The sequence below is a fragment of the Scyliorhinus torazame genome, chromosome 11, assembly GCF_047496885.1.
Source record: "Scyliorhinus torazame isolate Kashiwa2021f chromosome 11, sScyTor2.1, whole genome shotgun sequence".
NCBI classification, from domain to species: domain Eukaryota; kingdom Metazoa; phylum Chordata; class Chondrichthyes; order Carcharhiniformes; family Scyliorhinidae; genus Scyliorhinus; species Scyliorhinus torazame.
This window is the reverse complement of record NC_092717.1, coordinates 243,083,941-243,099,774: the sequence shown is the minus strand read 5'-3', so window position 1 is coordinate 243,099,774 and position 15,834 is coordinate 243,083,941. Positions and strand designations below refer to the sequence as shown.

The 15,834-nt window shown below is 52.6% G+C and overlaps 1 protein-coding gene across 1 annotated transcript in view; it reads right to left on the bottom strand.

The window, feature by feature from the left end:
* The window catches only part of LOC140385884 (uncharacterized), a 75,816-nt gene extending 60,537 nt beyond the window's left edge, over positions 1 to 15,279 (bottom strand). The window contains 2 exon segments of the mRNA XM_072468497.1: positions 9,650 to 10,517; positions 14,678 to 15,279. Of these exon segments, the coding sequence (XP_072324598.1) occupies positions 9,650 to 10,517; positions 14,678 to 15,264 (1,455 nt within the window). The 5' untranslated portion in view covers positions 15,265 to 15,279.
* Between the last annotated feature and the right edge of the window lie 555 nt (positions 15,280 to 15,834).

Here is a 15,834-nt window from a genome sequence, read left to right as displayed (position 1 = left end):
AAAACTTGCCTCGTACATCTCGTCTAAACCTTGCCCCTCTTACCTTAAACCTATGCCCCCTAGTAATTGACCCCTCTACCCCGGGGAAAAGCCTCTGACTATCCACTCTGTCTATGCCCCTCATAATTTTGTAGACCTCTATCAGGTCGCCCTCAACCTCCGTCATTCCAGTGAGAACAAACCGAGTTTATTCAACCGCTCCTCATAGCTAATGCCCTCCATACCAGGCAACATCCTGGTAAATCTCTTCTGCACCCTCTCTAAAGCCTCCACAACCTCTTGATTTCCCAAAGCCTGACCACAATCTACAAGGCACAAGTCAGGAGCATGATGGAAGATTCTCCACTTGCCTGGATGAGTGTTCAACACCATCAAGACAAAACTGACCACTTTATCGGCAACCCCATCCACCACCGGCACACTGTGGCAGCAGGGTGTATATTTACACGATGCACTGCAGGGACTCACCAAGGTTCCTTTGACATTCCAAACCAGCGAGCTCAATCTAGAAGGACAAGGGTAGCAGAAACATGGGAACTCCACTACCTGGAGGTTCCCATCCAGGTCACTCACCACCCTGACATGGAAATATATTGTCGTTCCTTCAAGATACTGGAAGTGCCTTCTAAGGCAGCACCATGGGCATACCTGCACCAGACGCATTGCCAGCAAAACTAAAGAGCTGGTAATTGACTTCAGGAAGCAATGTACTGTACACACCCCTGTCAGCATCAACGGGGCCGAGGTGGAGATGGTTAGCAGTTTCAAATTCCTAGGGGTGCACATCTCCATAAATCTGTCCTGGTCCACCCACGTCGACGCTACCACCAAGAAAGCACAACAACGCCTATACTTCCTCAGGAAACTAAGGAAATTCGCCATGTCCACATTGACTCTTACCAACTTTTACAGATGCACCATAGAACGCATCCTATCGGGCTGCATCACAGCCTGGTATGGCAACTGCTCGGCCCAGGACCGCAAGAAACTTCAGAGAGTCGTCAACACCGCCCAGTCCATCACACAAACCTGCCTCCCATCCATTGACTCCATCTACACCTCCCGCTGCCTGGGGAAAGCGGGCAGCATAATCAAAGACCCCTCCCACCCGGCTTACTCACTCTTCCAACTTCTTCCATCGGGCAGGAGATACAGAAGTCTGAGAACACGCACGAACAGACTCAAAAACAGCTTCTTCCCCACTGTCACCAGACTCCTAAATGACCCTCTTATGGACTGACCTCATTAACACTACACCCTGTATGCTTCACCCGATGCCGGTGCTTATGTAGTTACATTGTATACCTTGTGTTGCCCTATTATGTATTTTCTTTTATTCCCTTTTCTTCTCATGTATTTAATGATCTGTTGAGCTGCTCGCAGAAAAATACTTTTCACTGTACCTCGGTACGCGTGACAATAAACAAATCAAATCCAATCCAGTAGTTCAAGAACTTGGCTCACAACCATCTCAGGGTCAATTAGAGGTCAGCAACAAATGCTGGCCTCGCCAGCGATGCCTACATCCCATGGATGAATGTGGACTCAGCCAACTAAAAATACTTCTTTCCACCTGTTCAATCTGTTTTAAAACTCTTTGATGCGACGTAGCCGCCGCTGGCTGTTCCAGGGTTGGTGGCCCATCTCTAACTGCCCCTGAACACGTGTAGTGTCTCCCACCCGCCCTCCTCCTCTAACCTAATAATAAAACCCTTTGGTGTGAGGTAAGTAGCATATTTTATTATTGTTATTAATTTTTTTTTTATATAAAAAATTTAATTTAGTTGTTAGCCAGATCGTGGTAGAAAGTTAGAGGGATGGCAGGGAAGGGAGTGCAATGTTCCTCCTGCAGGATGTTTGAGGTGAGGGATGCCGTTAGTGTCCCTGCTGATTTTACCTGCAGGAAGTGCTGCCATCTCCAGCTCCTCCAAGACCGAGTTAGGGAACTGGAGCTGGAGTTGGAAGAACTTCGGATCATTCGGGAGGCAGAGGGGGTCATAGATAGCAGCTTCAGGGAATTAGTTACACCAAAGATTGGAGATAGATGGGTAACTGTAAGAGGGACTGGGAAAAAGCAGTCAGTGCAGGGATCCCCTGCGGTCGTTCCCCTGAGAAACAAGTATACCGCTTTGGATACTTGTGGGGGGGGGGGGGGAGACTTACCAGGGGTAAGCCATGGGGTACGGGCCTCTGGCACAGAGTCTGTCCCTGTTGCTCAGAAGGGAAGGGGGGAGAGGAGCAGAGCATTAGTAATTGGGGACTCGATAGTCAGGGGCACAGATAGGAGATTTTGTGGAAGCGTGAGAGACTCACGTTTGGTATGTTGCCTCCCAGGTGCAAGGGTACGTGATGTCTCGGATCGTGTTTTCCGGGTCCTTAAGGGGGAGGGGGAGCAGCCCCAAGTCGTGGTCCACATTGGCACTAACGACATAGGTAGGAAAGGGGATAAGGATGTCAGGCAGGCTTTCAGGGAGCTAGGATGGAAGCTCAGAACTAGAACAAACAGAGTTGTTATCTCTGGGTTGTTGCCCGTGCCACGTGATAGTGAGATGAGGAATAGGGAGAGAGAGCAATTAAACACGTGGCTACAGGGATGGTGCAGGCAGGAGGGATTCAGATATCTGGATAACTGGGGCTCTTTCTGGGGAAGGTGGGACCTCTACAGACAGGATGGTCTACATCTGAACCTGCGGGGCACAAATATCCTGGGGGGGGAGATTTGTTAGTGCTCTTTGGGGGGGTTTAAACTAATGCAGCAGGGGCATGGGAACCTGGATTGTAGTTTTAGGGTAAGGGAGAATGAGAGTATAGAGGTCAGGAGCTCAGATTTGACGTCGCAGGAGGGGGCCAGTGTTCAGGTAGGTGGTTTGAAGTGTGTCTACTTCAATGCCAGGAGTATACGAAATAAGGTAGGGGAACTGGCAGCATGGGTTGGTACCTGGGACTTCGATGTTGTGGCCATTTCGGAGACATGGATAGAGCAGGGACAGGAATGGATGTTGCAGGTTCCGGGGTTTAGGTGTTTTAGTAAGCTCAGAGAAGGAAGCAAAAGAGGGGGAGGTGTGGCGCTGCTAGTCAAGAGCAGTATTACGGTGGCGGAGAGGATGCTAGATGGGGACTCATCTTCCGAGGTAGTATGGGCTGAGGTTAGAAACAGGAAAGGAGAGGTCACCCTGTTGGGAGTTTTCTATAGGCCTCCAAATAGTTCGAGGGATGTAGAGGAAAGGATGGCGAGGATGATCCTGGATAAGAGCGAAAGTAACAGGGTAGTTATTATGGGAGACTTTAACTTTCCAAATATTGACTGGAAAAGATATAGTTCGAGTACATTAGATGGGTCGTTTTTTGTACAGTGTGTGCAGGAGGGTTTCCTGACACAGTTTGTTGACAGGCCAACAAGAGGCGAGGCCACATTGGATTTGGTTTTGGGTAATGAACCAGGCCAGGTGTTGGATTTGGAGGTAGGTGAGCACTTTGGGGACAGTGACCACAATTCGGTGACGTTTACGTTAAGGATGGAAAGGGATAAGTATACACTGCAGGGCAAGAGTTATAGCTGGGGGAAGGGAAATTAAGATGCCATTAGACGTGACTTGGGGGGGATAAGGTGGAGAAGTAGGCTGCAAGTGTTGGACACACTGGATAAGTGGAGCTTGTTCAAGGATCAGCTACTGCGTGTTCTTGATAAGTATGTACCGGTCAGGCAGGGAGGAAGGTGCCGAGCGAGGGAACCGTGGTTTACCAAAGAAGTGGAATCTCTTGTTAAGAGGAAGAAGGAGGCCTATGTGAAGATGAGGTGTGAAGTTTCAGTTGGGGCGATGGATAGTTACAAGGTAGCGAGGAAGGATCTAAAGAGAGAGCTAAGACGAGCAAGGAGGGGACATGAGAAGTATTTGGCAGGAAGGATCAAGGAAAACCCAAAAGCTTTCTATAGGTATGTCAGGAATAAGCGAATGACTAGGGAAAGAGTAGGACCAGTCAAGGACAGGGATGGGAAGTTGTGTGTAGAGTCTGAAGAGATAGGCGAGATACTAAATGAATATTTTTCGTCAGTATTCACTCAGGAAAAAGATAATGTTGTGGAGGAGAATGCTGAGCTCCAGGTAAATAGATTAGATGGCATTGAGGTATGTAGGGAAGAGGTGTTGGCAATTCTGGACAGGCTGAAAATAGATAAGTCCCCGGGACCTGATGGGATTTATCCTAGGATTCTCTGGGAGGCCAGGGAAGAGATTGCTGGACCATTGGCTTTGATTTTTATGTCATCATTGGCTACAGGAATAGTGCCAGAGGACTGGAGGATAGCAAATGTGGTCCCTTTGTTCAAAAAGGGGAGCAGAGACAACCCCGGCAACTATAGACCGGTGAGCCTCACGTCTGTAGTGGGTAAAGTCTTGGAGGGGATTCTAAGAGACAAGATTTATAATCATCTAGATAGGAATAATATGATCAGGGATAGTCAGCATGGCTTTGTGAAGGGTAGGTCATGCCTCACAAACCTTATCGAGTTCTTTGAGAAGGTGACTGAACAGGTAGACGAGGGTAGAGCAGTTGATGTGGTGTATATGGATTTCAGCAAAGCGTGTGATAAGGTTCCCCACGGTAGGCTATTGCAGAAAATACGGAGGCTGGGGATTGAGGGTGATTTAGAGATGTGGATCAGAAATTGGCTAGCTGAAAGAAGACAGAGGGTGGTGGTTGATGGGAAATGTTCAGAATGGAGTTCAGTCACAAGTGGAGTACCACAAGGATCTGTTCTGGGGCCGTTGCTGTTTGTCATTTTTATCAATGACCTAGAGGAAGGCGCAGAAGGGTGGGTGAGTAAATTTGCAGACGATACTAAAGTCGGTGGTGTTGTCGATAAGTGTGGAAGGAAGTAGCAGGTTACAGAGGGATATAGATAAGCTGCAGAGCTGGGCTGAGGTGGCAAATTCATAGAGTATTCATAGAATTTACAGTGCAGAAGGAGGCCATTCGGCCCATCGAGTCTGCACCGGCTCTTGGCAAGAGCACACTACCCAAGGCCAACACCACCACCCTATCCCCATAACCCAATAACCCCACCCAACACTAAGGGCAATTTTGGACACTAAGGGCAATTTATCATGGCCAATCCACCTAACCTGCACATCTTTGGACTGTGGGAGGAAACCGGAGCACCCGGAGGAAACCCACGCACACACGGGGAGGATGTGCAGACTCCGCACAGACAGTGACCCAAGCTGGAATCGAACCTGGGACCCTGGAGCTGTGAAGCAATTGTGCTATCCACAATGCTACCATGCTGCCCAAATGGAGTTTAATGTAGAGAAGTGTGAGGTGATTCACTTTGGAAGGAATAACAGGAATGTGGAATATTTGGCTAATGGAAAAGTTCTTGGATGTGTGGATGAGCAGAGGGATCTAGGTGTCCATGTACATAGATCCCTGAAAGTTGCCACCCAGGTTGATAGGGTGGTGAAGAAGGCCTATGGAGTGTTGGCCTTTATTGGTAGAGGGATTGAGTTCCGGAGTCAGGAGGTCATGTTGCAGCTGCACAGAACTCTGGTGCGGCCGCATTTGGAGTATTGCGTACAGTTCTGGTCACCGCATTATAGGAAGGACGTGGAGGCTTTGGAGCGGGTGCAGAGGAGATTTACCAGGATGTTGCCTGGTATGGAGGGAAAATCTTATGAGGAAAGGCTGATGGACTTGAGGTTGTTTTCGTTGGAGAGAAGAAGGTTAAGAGGAGACTTAATAGAGGCATACAAAATGATCAGGGGGTTGGATAGGGTGGACAGTGAGAGCCTTCTCCCGCGGATGGATATGGCTGGCACGAGGGGACATAACTTTAAACTGAGGGGTAATAGATATAGGACAGTGGTCAGAGGTAGGTTCTTTATGCAAAGAGTAGTGAGGCCGTGGAATGCCCTACCTGCTACAGTAGTGAACTCGCCAACATTGAGGGCATTTAAAAGTTTATTGGATAAACATATGGATGATAATGACATAGTGTAGGTTAGATGGCTTTTGTTTCGGTGCAACATCGTGGGCCGAAGGGCCTGTACTGCGCTGTAGTGTTCTATGTTCTATGAACTGAGGGGCTTACGAGATCATTTCAGAGAGGGGCAGCATTTATTGCCCATGCCTAATTGCCCTTGAGGGGCAGTTAAGAGTAAATCACATTGCTGTGGGTCTGGAGTCACGTGTAGGCCAGACCGGGTAAGGACGACAGATTTCCTTCCCTAAAGGACACGAGTGAACCAGATGGGTTCTTACAACAATCTACAATCGTCGTCATGGAGACCATTACTAGCTTTATATTCCAGATTTTCTTACTAATTATCTTGGCGGGATTGGCCATCAGTCTGGGCCCTCTGATTATTAGTCCAGTGACATCACAACTGCGCCACCGTCTCTCCAAACTGTTACAATGGATAAATAACATACCAGACAACAGACTTCAAATGCTAAAAACACCACAATTCAAAGATTGCAAATAGAGTCACAGGTTGGCTCAGTTGATTTCATGCTTTGCAGTCTGCCGGAGACAATGGACCTGATTTTAACCCATTCAAAACCCACCCACATGTCCAAGGACTGCATTGAGCGACTTTAATGATAGGTGCTATCAGCTACAGAATACAACCTTGGCTGGTCCCCAATTTCAAATCCAGCCCAGGTGAACGATACACAAGCAAATTTCTTTTAAGTGGAATGCAGTCCGGAGTGTGCCTCAGAAAAGTTGTTTGCGCCTGCCGTAAGATATAGATGCTTAGCCCCACCTCCTCCCCAAAACCGAGCACAGAAAGCGTCGGGAAAGAGGAAATTGCATTGATGTAGCACCTCACACGACCCAAAGACTTCCCAAAGCACCTTACAGCCGATGCTTACGATTTCGAAGACCAGACCTTGTTGGAACGCAGCAAACAAATCATACACAGCAAGATCCCACACAAAGGTACATGCCATGGTGGCACAATGCTCAGGTCTGCTGCCTCACAGCGCCAGGGACCCGGGATCGAATCCGGCCTTGGGTCACTGTCTGTGCGGAGTCTGCACGTTCGCCCCGTGTCTGCGTGGGTTTCCTCCAGCTGCTCAGTTTTCCTCCCACAGTCCAAAGAGGTGCAGGTTAGGTGGATTGGCCACAATGAATGCGCGGCTCTTTCGGGGATAGGGTGGGGGAAGTGTGCCTAGGTAGGGTGCCCTTTTGGTGGGTAGGAGAGGAGAGAGAGCGAGGGAGGGTGGGAGAGGAGAGAGAGAGCGAGTGCCGAAAGACGTGCTTGTTAGGTGAATTGGACATTCTGAATTCTCCCTCCGTGTACCCGAACAGGCGCCGGAGTGTGGCGACGAGGGGCTTTTCACAGTAACTTCATTGCAGTGTTAATGTAAGTCTATTTGTGACAATGAAGATTATTATTAAAGAGTGGAAAAGGAGAGAGAGAGAGAGAGAGAGAGCGAACGACATGTCTGCTCTTTCTGAAGTCTGCTCACTGGCCCCAGGTAAAAAAGAAAACACAGAGGTAGTTCGGCAAGTAAAAAGCTTAGTCACTGCTGATGTAAAAGATCTCATTGTACTATTTTGAAGGGGAGGAACAGGCGAGTTATCCCTAGTGCCCTGACCAATGTTTATCCCTTACCACAAAAACAGATCACGACTTAAAAATAAGGATTCGCCCACCTAAAGGGAAATAAGGAGAATTTTTAAAATCAGAATGAGGCTCGGCTCTGGAGCTCGCTTCCTCAAAAGGCGGTGGAAGCAGAGATTTAGAATATTTTATGGCTGAGGTGGATAGATTTGTGATTAACAGGGGGGAGGTGAAAGGTTATCGGGGGTAGGTGGGATTCAGATGAGTTTACCATCAGATCAGCTGTGATCCTGTTAATTAGCGGATCCGATGGGCTGAATGGCCTGCCTCCCGTTCACGTTATCACATTGCGGGATCGCACCGTGCGCAAATCGCTACCTCGTTTCAGCAGTAAGCACCCTTCTATAAATCAACCACGAAAGGCGCTATGAAAATGCAGGTCTCTCTCTTTTTTTGTTTTGACATTATCCAGGAGCATCGAAAAGCCACAGCACAGGGGGAGGCCATTCGGCCCCTCTTGTTTGGGCTGGTCACGAGTAACCCAATCTAATCCCACGTTCCAGCTCTTGGTCGGCGGCCCCTGCAGGTCACAGCACCGCCGAATGTCTCTCCCAAGTTTGTGATGGGAGGGGTTTGCCTCTCTTACCATTTGGGGTAGCGCAGCCCGATAGGGCAAAGAAAAACTCACCTCAGTTCCCCTCTCATCGTTTTGTTATCAATTACTGCACAGAGGAATAGACTGAATTTATTCTGTTGTAGAAAGAAATATGCATTTATTTATAGACATGGTACATTTATTAAAATACGAAAACCAAGGACCCTGCAGTAAAAATCTCACACAGTCAACGGTGTTCGAAAAACAAATAAATCGCTGTTTCGTTCTCCCCTGCTCCAGGAAGTCTCAAATGGTAAAATGATAAGTTTTCCATATTAATAATAATAAAAAAAGAGGAAAATGCTGTGAACGCTCAGCAGCACCTGCGGGCAGAGAGACAGAGTGAACGTTTCACGTCGAATGGAACGGGAAACGTTAACTTCACCCCCCCCCCCGCCCCCTCCAGAGGGGCAGCCACAACCTGCAGGGTATTTCCAGCATGTCCCGCCATTACTGCAGGTTTCCAGCATCTGCAGTATTCTGATTTTCAATTAATGCCCCTCCCATGCATTTGTGGGTGGGGGGGGGGTACTTCACTGTATAATAGGTGCACTCCCACCACACGGACTGCAGTGATTCGAGGCGGCAGCTCACGCCCACCCGCACCCTCGAGGGCAATTACGGATGGGTAATAAACACCGACTGTGCCGCCGACGCCCACAGACCAAGAACGAGCGAACAAAGCATTTTCCATGCGGAAAAGCCGAGTGAGAATCTGTAAGCCCCTGCCCTCACCAAGGGCGTGGCTGCTGGGCAGGTCTACTCGTCAAGGGCAGCCAGAGATATACGAATGAGAAGTGGGAGTCGGCCATTCAGCCCCAGCTCTGCCCTTCCAAAAAGATCGGCGCTCACCCAGCGGCGGCCCCACGACTCCACATTCCCACCCCACCCCCGATAACCGACGCGCCCCAAAAGGGTGGGCGAGTGAAGCGGAGGCACCCGGCAGAGCAGGGCTGGATGGGTTGAATGGCCAGCTCCCGCTTCTATGCAAGATCTCTCGGCCAGAAGGAGAGAGAAAAAAAAAGGTCCTTCTCGCATGAATCTGAACGACAAAGGAGAAATATAAACTCATTCAAATTTAAATCGCAATAGGTTTGTCCGATCAAGTTACCGATCGTTACGAAAATGTAACACAGTACTTATGACATTCTTAAAGCTCCTGAATAGGCTTTCAAACAGAACGTGCCCCTGGAGACAACATTAAACTGAATTCAGGCAGTGGATGACAGCAATCTCATACTCTAGTTACAACTTTAAAAAAAAACCCCGCTTGCCCTAAAATAATTATACACGTTCACCTCCTAGGTTACTTTAAATCTAGACAGCAACGTTGATAAAACATGACATATCACAGCATTGTTTTCTAATTGAAAAGATAGTGGTAGAATTCAGATGTTCTAATAAACCTACGATTGCAAAGCATTACCTGGTTCGTTGATATGGTTACGAATGCAGTGGTTCCAAGCACGCCAGTGGATTCCTGAAGCATAGATTCCCGAGAGTCGCTTCGCTTTGGAATCACAGTCTGGGAATCTAGGGCATCAGAGGGCCGAGAACGTGGTCTTTTGGGTGAAGGTGGACAAGGTTCATCAGAGTCCACGGGTTCGTAAAGAGCAGGGGTGATGACGTGCTCCACTTTCACCCCTACGATCTCGCCACCCCGGCTCTGCAGGGAGAACGGGCACGACGGCTGGAGCCGCTGGTGGGGCCCGATTGTGCTCGGGGAGGATCTGTGGGTAACCAACCTGCTGCCAATACCGGCAATGCTGCTCAGAGTGGCTATGGAGACCGCTCCTATACAATGGTTAGTGTACGTCTTGGAGAGCTTCGCAGCTTTGGACAACATTTGCATCCGCGTGCCCAACAAGTTCTTGCCAATGGCTTTGTTCTCGTACCAGGTAACATCACTTTCACTGCAATGATCCCTTGGTCTTTGAAAGAAAGCTTTACAGAGAGGGTTACGTTTTGAAATATACTTCACAAAGCTTGCGTAAGGGCAGAACTCTGTGCCCGTCTCATACATCCGAGGGAAGTTCTCCTCCTCATTCACCATTCTCTTCTTGCTCCAGGTGACTGAGCGAGATTTATGGTACGGTCCACAGGCTTTATAGTAGACAAATCTTCGCCCATCCTCATCGTCGGCCAGGCCAAAGGAGCCCACCTCCAGTTCTCGCTGGTTTTCCCTTCCCCTTGTGCAGAAGTACATGCAGATCTCGAACCAGACCTTATTCAGCAATCCAAAAGGAGCGTTCGTATCGAAGGTGCTGGAGGTGTAGAGTTTCCTCAGGTCGGACCTGGTGATAGGGATGTCACGATATGATTTGTCTTGACGACATGATACAGTAATTGTTGGGGAAAAAAATGAGTATGATTTCTTTTTTTTTTTAATTAAAAAAAAGATAATCACTAGGTGCTAATCAATACTGGCCACCACCATCTCATTTTCCTGCACTGGTCCAGGTAATGTTCACGTTAAAAGGTGCATATATCATGAAACATTACAACGCTTTATTGCAAATTGGTTTGCATTTTGCTTCTGCCGAAACTACTCCACCCTCTCGATGTACACTAAGGTGACATGGCCGCAGTAATAGTACGCTCTACATATTACCAATTAGCACCTGAAATAGCCAGCATGGACAGACACACATCGCTGAATGTCCAGAAACATCTGCATTTGGCAGCTCTTGTGGGACAGAAGCATTTGGCCAGGTTCCCGTACCAGCCCCCCCGAACAGGCGCCGGAATGTGGCAACTAGGGGCTTTTCACAGTAACTTCATTTGACGCCTACTTGTGACAATAAGCGATTTTCATTTTCATTTCATTTCAGGTGCTAATGGGTTTAAAAAGGAAGAATGCTTTGAAATCATGGTACTTCACGCATTGTCCCACATTTATCTGGGCGATAATTGCACCTTATTGATTGTCAGAACAGAAAAACTAAAGTTTGCCTGGGCTGTCATATCACAATCTTGCGATACTCTGATTTCACTGGGACATTGGTAAAAGATCAACAGTCAGCCAGTTTGTAGGCAACATAATTTATATGACTATCAATTTGTACCCCCCACAGTACGTTACTTGCCATAAATGTGACCCTGAAATGTTGTCTTGTACATTCCTGTAAGGACTTAAAAGATGCATTTTTCTCTCTTGACACCACTCGGGGAGGGGAGAGACTTAAGCTATTAACAATTTAAAGACTGGTTATAAAACTCGGTAGGTGGTGAGAGGTTCTCATCTATATTAATTGCTGAAAATACTCAAACTATTTAGCCTCCAACTATCTATGTTTCTGCATCTCGCCTGCAGACAAGGCATACAGATTAATTCGGCATTTCATGTTGCAGTTTGAAAAAAATGGCAATTTGTGTTATTTAGCGAGGGAAGGAATGTACCCTCCAAATTCCAATCCGTTAAACCGACATCACTAAATGTGAATTGGAAAAGTTGTTGGTGTCTGTGTAAAACCATCAGGGCGGCCCGGTAGCACAGTGGTTAGCACTGTTGCTTCATAGCGCCAGGGTCCCAGGTTCGATTCCCGGCTTGGGTCACTGTCTGGGCGGAGTCTGCACGTTCTCCCCGTGTCTGGGTGGGTTTCCTCCGGGTGCTCCGGTTTCCTCCCACAAGTCCCGAAAGACGTGCTTGTTAGGGGAATTGGACATTCTGAATTCTCCCTCCGCGTACCCGAAAAGGTGCCGGAATGTGGCGACTAGGGGCTTTTCGCAGTAACTTCACTGCAGTGTTAATAATGTAAGCCTACTTGTGACAATAAAGATTAAATGTAAAAGGACTTTGTCTAAAAGAGCAGAATAAAAATAAAACAATAGCGAGTTGGATTATTATGGAAACTAGTGATCAGCATCTCTGTTTACCAAGGAGGCACCACAGTCAAATACTGGCACAGAATCAATTAGATTCAGCAAGGTAGAGGATGATTAGTGTTAAAGTTAGGGCGTTACTACACAGGCTAAACTTAACAGTTAGATATTATTACACGCGTGCGTGTATTGACAGCCCATACACACACACAACTAACTCGGGGTGCTTAAAAAAGCACCACCCAGACAAATTCAAGCACTTTGTGGCTAATTTCAATCATCGACATTTACAGCACAGAAGTAGGCCATTCGGCGCTCTGCATCCATGCTGGTGGATAAGCAGATATCTAAGCCAATCCCACATGACAGCTTATGGTTCGTAGCCCTGCAGGGAGCCGGCACCTCAAGGTGCACCTGTCCAAACGTCTTTAACAATGTGATTGGGGGGCAGGGCTTCTGCCTCTGTTGCCCTTTTCTGGCGGTTGAGTTCCAGACATTCCCCCCCCCCACCCCGACAACATCCGGTGGGTGACAGTAAAGTCCCCTCAACACCTGCTGTCCCCTTACCCGACTTTTATGCACAATGGCTCTGAAACGTTCCAACATTGGGTTGGGGGGGGGGGGGAGAAATAGAAGTTGGGGGGGGGGGGGGAGAAATAGAAGTTGGGGGGGGGAGAAATAGAGGTGGGGGGAAATAGAGGTGGGGGGGGGAGAAATAGAGGTGGGGGGGGGGGAGAAATAGAGGTGGGGGGGGGGGGGGGAGAAATAGAGGTGGGGGGGGGGGGGGAGAAATACAGGTGGTGGAGGTGGGCCTGCTGTTCAAATGCAGCATTTTGACTGCAGATGCAACAGAATCAAAGAAATAACTTTGCAGAATCGTCCCCGATTGTTATGAGTGAAGTACACATGAAAAGCCGGTGTATGTTTTAACATACAAAAAAAAACACATGCATAATAATCTGTGGGTGGGTGGCAGGCAGAGAGGAGGGAGGCGGGTGGGTGGCAGAGAATGGGTAAAGAGGAGAAGGGGTGACAGAGAGGTGAGGGGAGGGGGTGACAGAGAGAAGAGCGGGTGGCAGAGAGGAGGGGGTGGCAGAGAAGAGGGGAGGCAGTTGGGAGAGGCAGAGGGGAGGGGAGAGGCGTGGCATAGGGCAGGTGGGTGGGGGTGGCAGCTAGGTGGGGTGGCAGAGGGTGATGCAATTTGGTGTTGGGGTTGTTGAGGGAGCTGGCAGTACCTCGGGGGGGGGGGGAGAGAGAGGGTGGCCGGGGGGGGGGGGCGAGAGGGGGGCCGGGGGGGGGGAGGGTGGCCGGGGGAGGAGGAGGGTGGCCGGGGGAGGAGGAGGGTGGCCGGGGGGGGGGGGGGGGGGGGGCGGTGGCCCGGGGGGGGGGGGGGGTGGGGGTGGAGGGTGGCCGGGGGGGGGGGGGGGGGGGGGGTGGAGGGTGGCCGGGGGGGGGGGGGGTGGAGGGTGGCCGGGGGGGGGGGGGTGGAGGGTGGCCGGGGGGGGGGGGGGGGGCAGTGCGGGGGGGGGGGGGTGAGGGGGGTTCAGGGGGGCAGTGCCGGGAGGGGGGGGGGGGTGAGGGGGGTCAGTGGGGGGGGGGGGTGAGGGGGCAGTGGGGGGGGGGGGGTGAGGGTTCAGGGGGGGGGGGGTGAGTTCAGGGGGGGGTCAGTGGGGGGGGGGGTAGTGCGGGAGGGGGGGGGTCAGGGTGAGAGGGGGGCGGTCAGGGTGAGAGGGGGGGGTCAGGGTGAGAGGGGGGGGTCAGTGCGGGGGGGGGGCAGGGTGAGGGTTCGGGGGGGGGTCAGTGCGGGGGGGGTGAGGGGGGCAGTGCGGGAGGGGGGGTCAGGGTGAGAGGGGGGGTCAGTGCGGGGGGAGCAGGGTGAGGGTGAGGGGGGGTCAGTGCGGGGGGTGTGAGGGGGGGGTCAGTGGGGGGGGCAGTGCGGGAGGGGGGGTGAGGGTTCGGGGGGGGGTCAGTGCAGTGTGGGGGGGGGGGGTGAGGGTTCGGGGGGGGGTCAGTGCAGTGTGCGGGGGGGGGGGGGGTGAGGGTTCGGGGGGGGGGCAGTGCAGTGCGGGGGGGGGTGAGGGTTCGGGGGGGGGGGGGTCAGTGCGGTGCGGGGGGGGCAGTGGGGGGGGGGGTGAGGGTTCAGGGGGGTGAGGGTTCGGGGGGGGGTAAGGGTTCAGGGGGGGTCAGGGTGAAGGGGGGGTCAGGGTGAAGGGGGGGTCAGTGGGGGGGGGGGGCAGTGCGGGAGGGGGGGGTGAGGGTTCGGGGGGGGTCAGTGCGGGGGGGGGTGAGGGGGGGGGCAGTGCGGGGGGGGTGAGGGGGGGGGCAGTGCGGGGGGGGGCAGGGTGAGGGGGCAGTGGGGGGGTGAGGGGGCAGTGGGGGGGGTCAGTGCGGAGGGGGGGGGGTCAGTGCGGAGGGGGGGGGGTCAGTGCGGAGGGGGGGGGTCAGGGTGAAGGGGAGGGGTCAGGGTGAAGGGGGGGGGTCAGGGTGAAGGGGAGGGGTCAGGGTGAAGGGGGGGTCAGTGCGGAGGGGGGGGGGTAAGGGTTCAGGGGGGGGGGGGGGGTAAGGGTTCAGGGGGGGTCAGGGTGAGGGTTCAGGGGGGGGGGTAAGGGTTCAGGGGGGGGGGGGGGGGTACCTGCTGACGGTCTGTCTCTGCGGTTGCCGCTCCTCCAGCTCGCGGGCGGCGGCGGCCAGCGCCAGGTTGGCGGGCCGGAGCTCGGGGTCTTTGCTGAGGTCGAGCGGGCGGCCGGGCGGGCGGTTGAGGTGCCGGTTGAGGGAGGAGCGGATGCTGATGAGCGAGGATTTGCTGTAGTGGCGGCCGCTCCGGCACCGGGCCTCGGAGTAGAAGGAGCGCAGCGCCCGGCACAGGCCCGCCTTGTCCAGCCGCTCGAACTGCGCCGGCTGCCGCTTCTCGCCCAGGTAGTCCCGGAAAATCTTCACCGCGTAGCGGGTGGCCAGCCGCGTGTTCCGGCTCAGCCCGCCCGCCGGGCTCTGCGCCGGGCTCTGCGCTCCCGCCGGGCTCTGCGCCGGGCTCTGCGCTCCCGCCGGGCTCTGCGCTCCCGCCGGGCTCTGCGCCGGGCTCTGCGCTCCCGCCGGGCTCTGCGCCGCTGCTGCTGCCGCCGCCTCCTCCGCCCGCCGGCGCGGCCGGGAACAGAGGCGCAAGTGCGGGGCAGCCGGGCCGCCCGGCGCCGCCCTCCCGCCGCTCGCAGCGATTCCCGCCATTGTCACCCGGGCGGGCGGGAGCTGCCGGCGCGGCGGGGCCGGGACGCATGCGCACCGCTGGTCCCCCCCCCCCCCCCTCCCTGCCTGAGACAGAGAGAGAGAGAGAGAGGGAAGGAGAGTGTGAGAGAGAGGGAGTGTGAAAGGGAGGGAGAGAGGGAGTGTGAAAGGGAGGGAGAGAGGGAGTGTGAAAGGGAGGGAGAGAGGGAGTGTGAAAGGGAGGGAGAGAGGGAGTGTGAAAAGGAGGGAGTGAGGGAGTGTGAAAAGGAGGGAGAGAGGGAGTGTGAAAGGGAGGGAGAGAGGGAGTGTGAAAGGGAGGGAGTGAGGGAGTGTGAAAAGGAGGGAGAGAGGGAGTGTGAAAGGGAGGGAGAGAGGGAGTGTGAAAGGGAGGGAGAGAGGGAGTGTGAAAGAGAGTCTGGGAGAGAGAGTGACCTTCGCACCATCCCCAGCCACTGTTCGGACACGCTGGCCGCGGTCAATTCCAGCCCCACTTGACCCGGAGTCAAAACACAAATGGATTAACCACTAATTCTTAGAAAAATACCCAATATCTTTGGACCCTGGCGGCCCAAT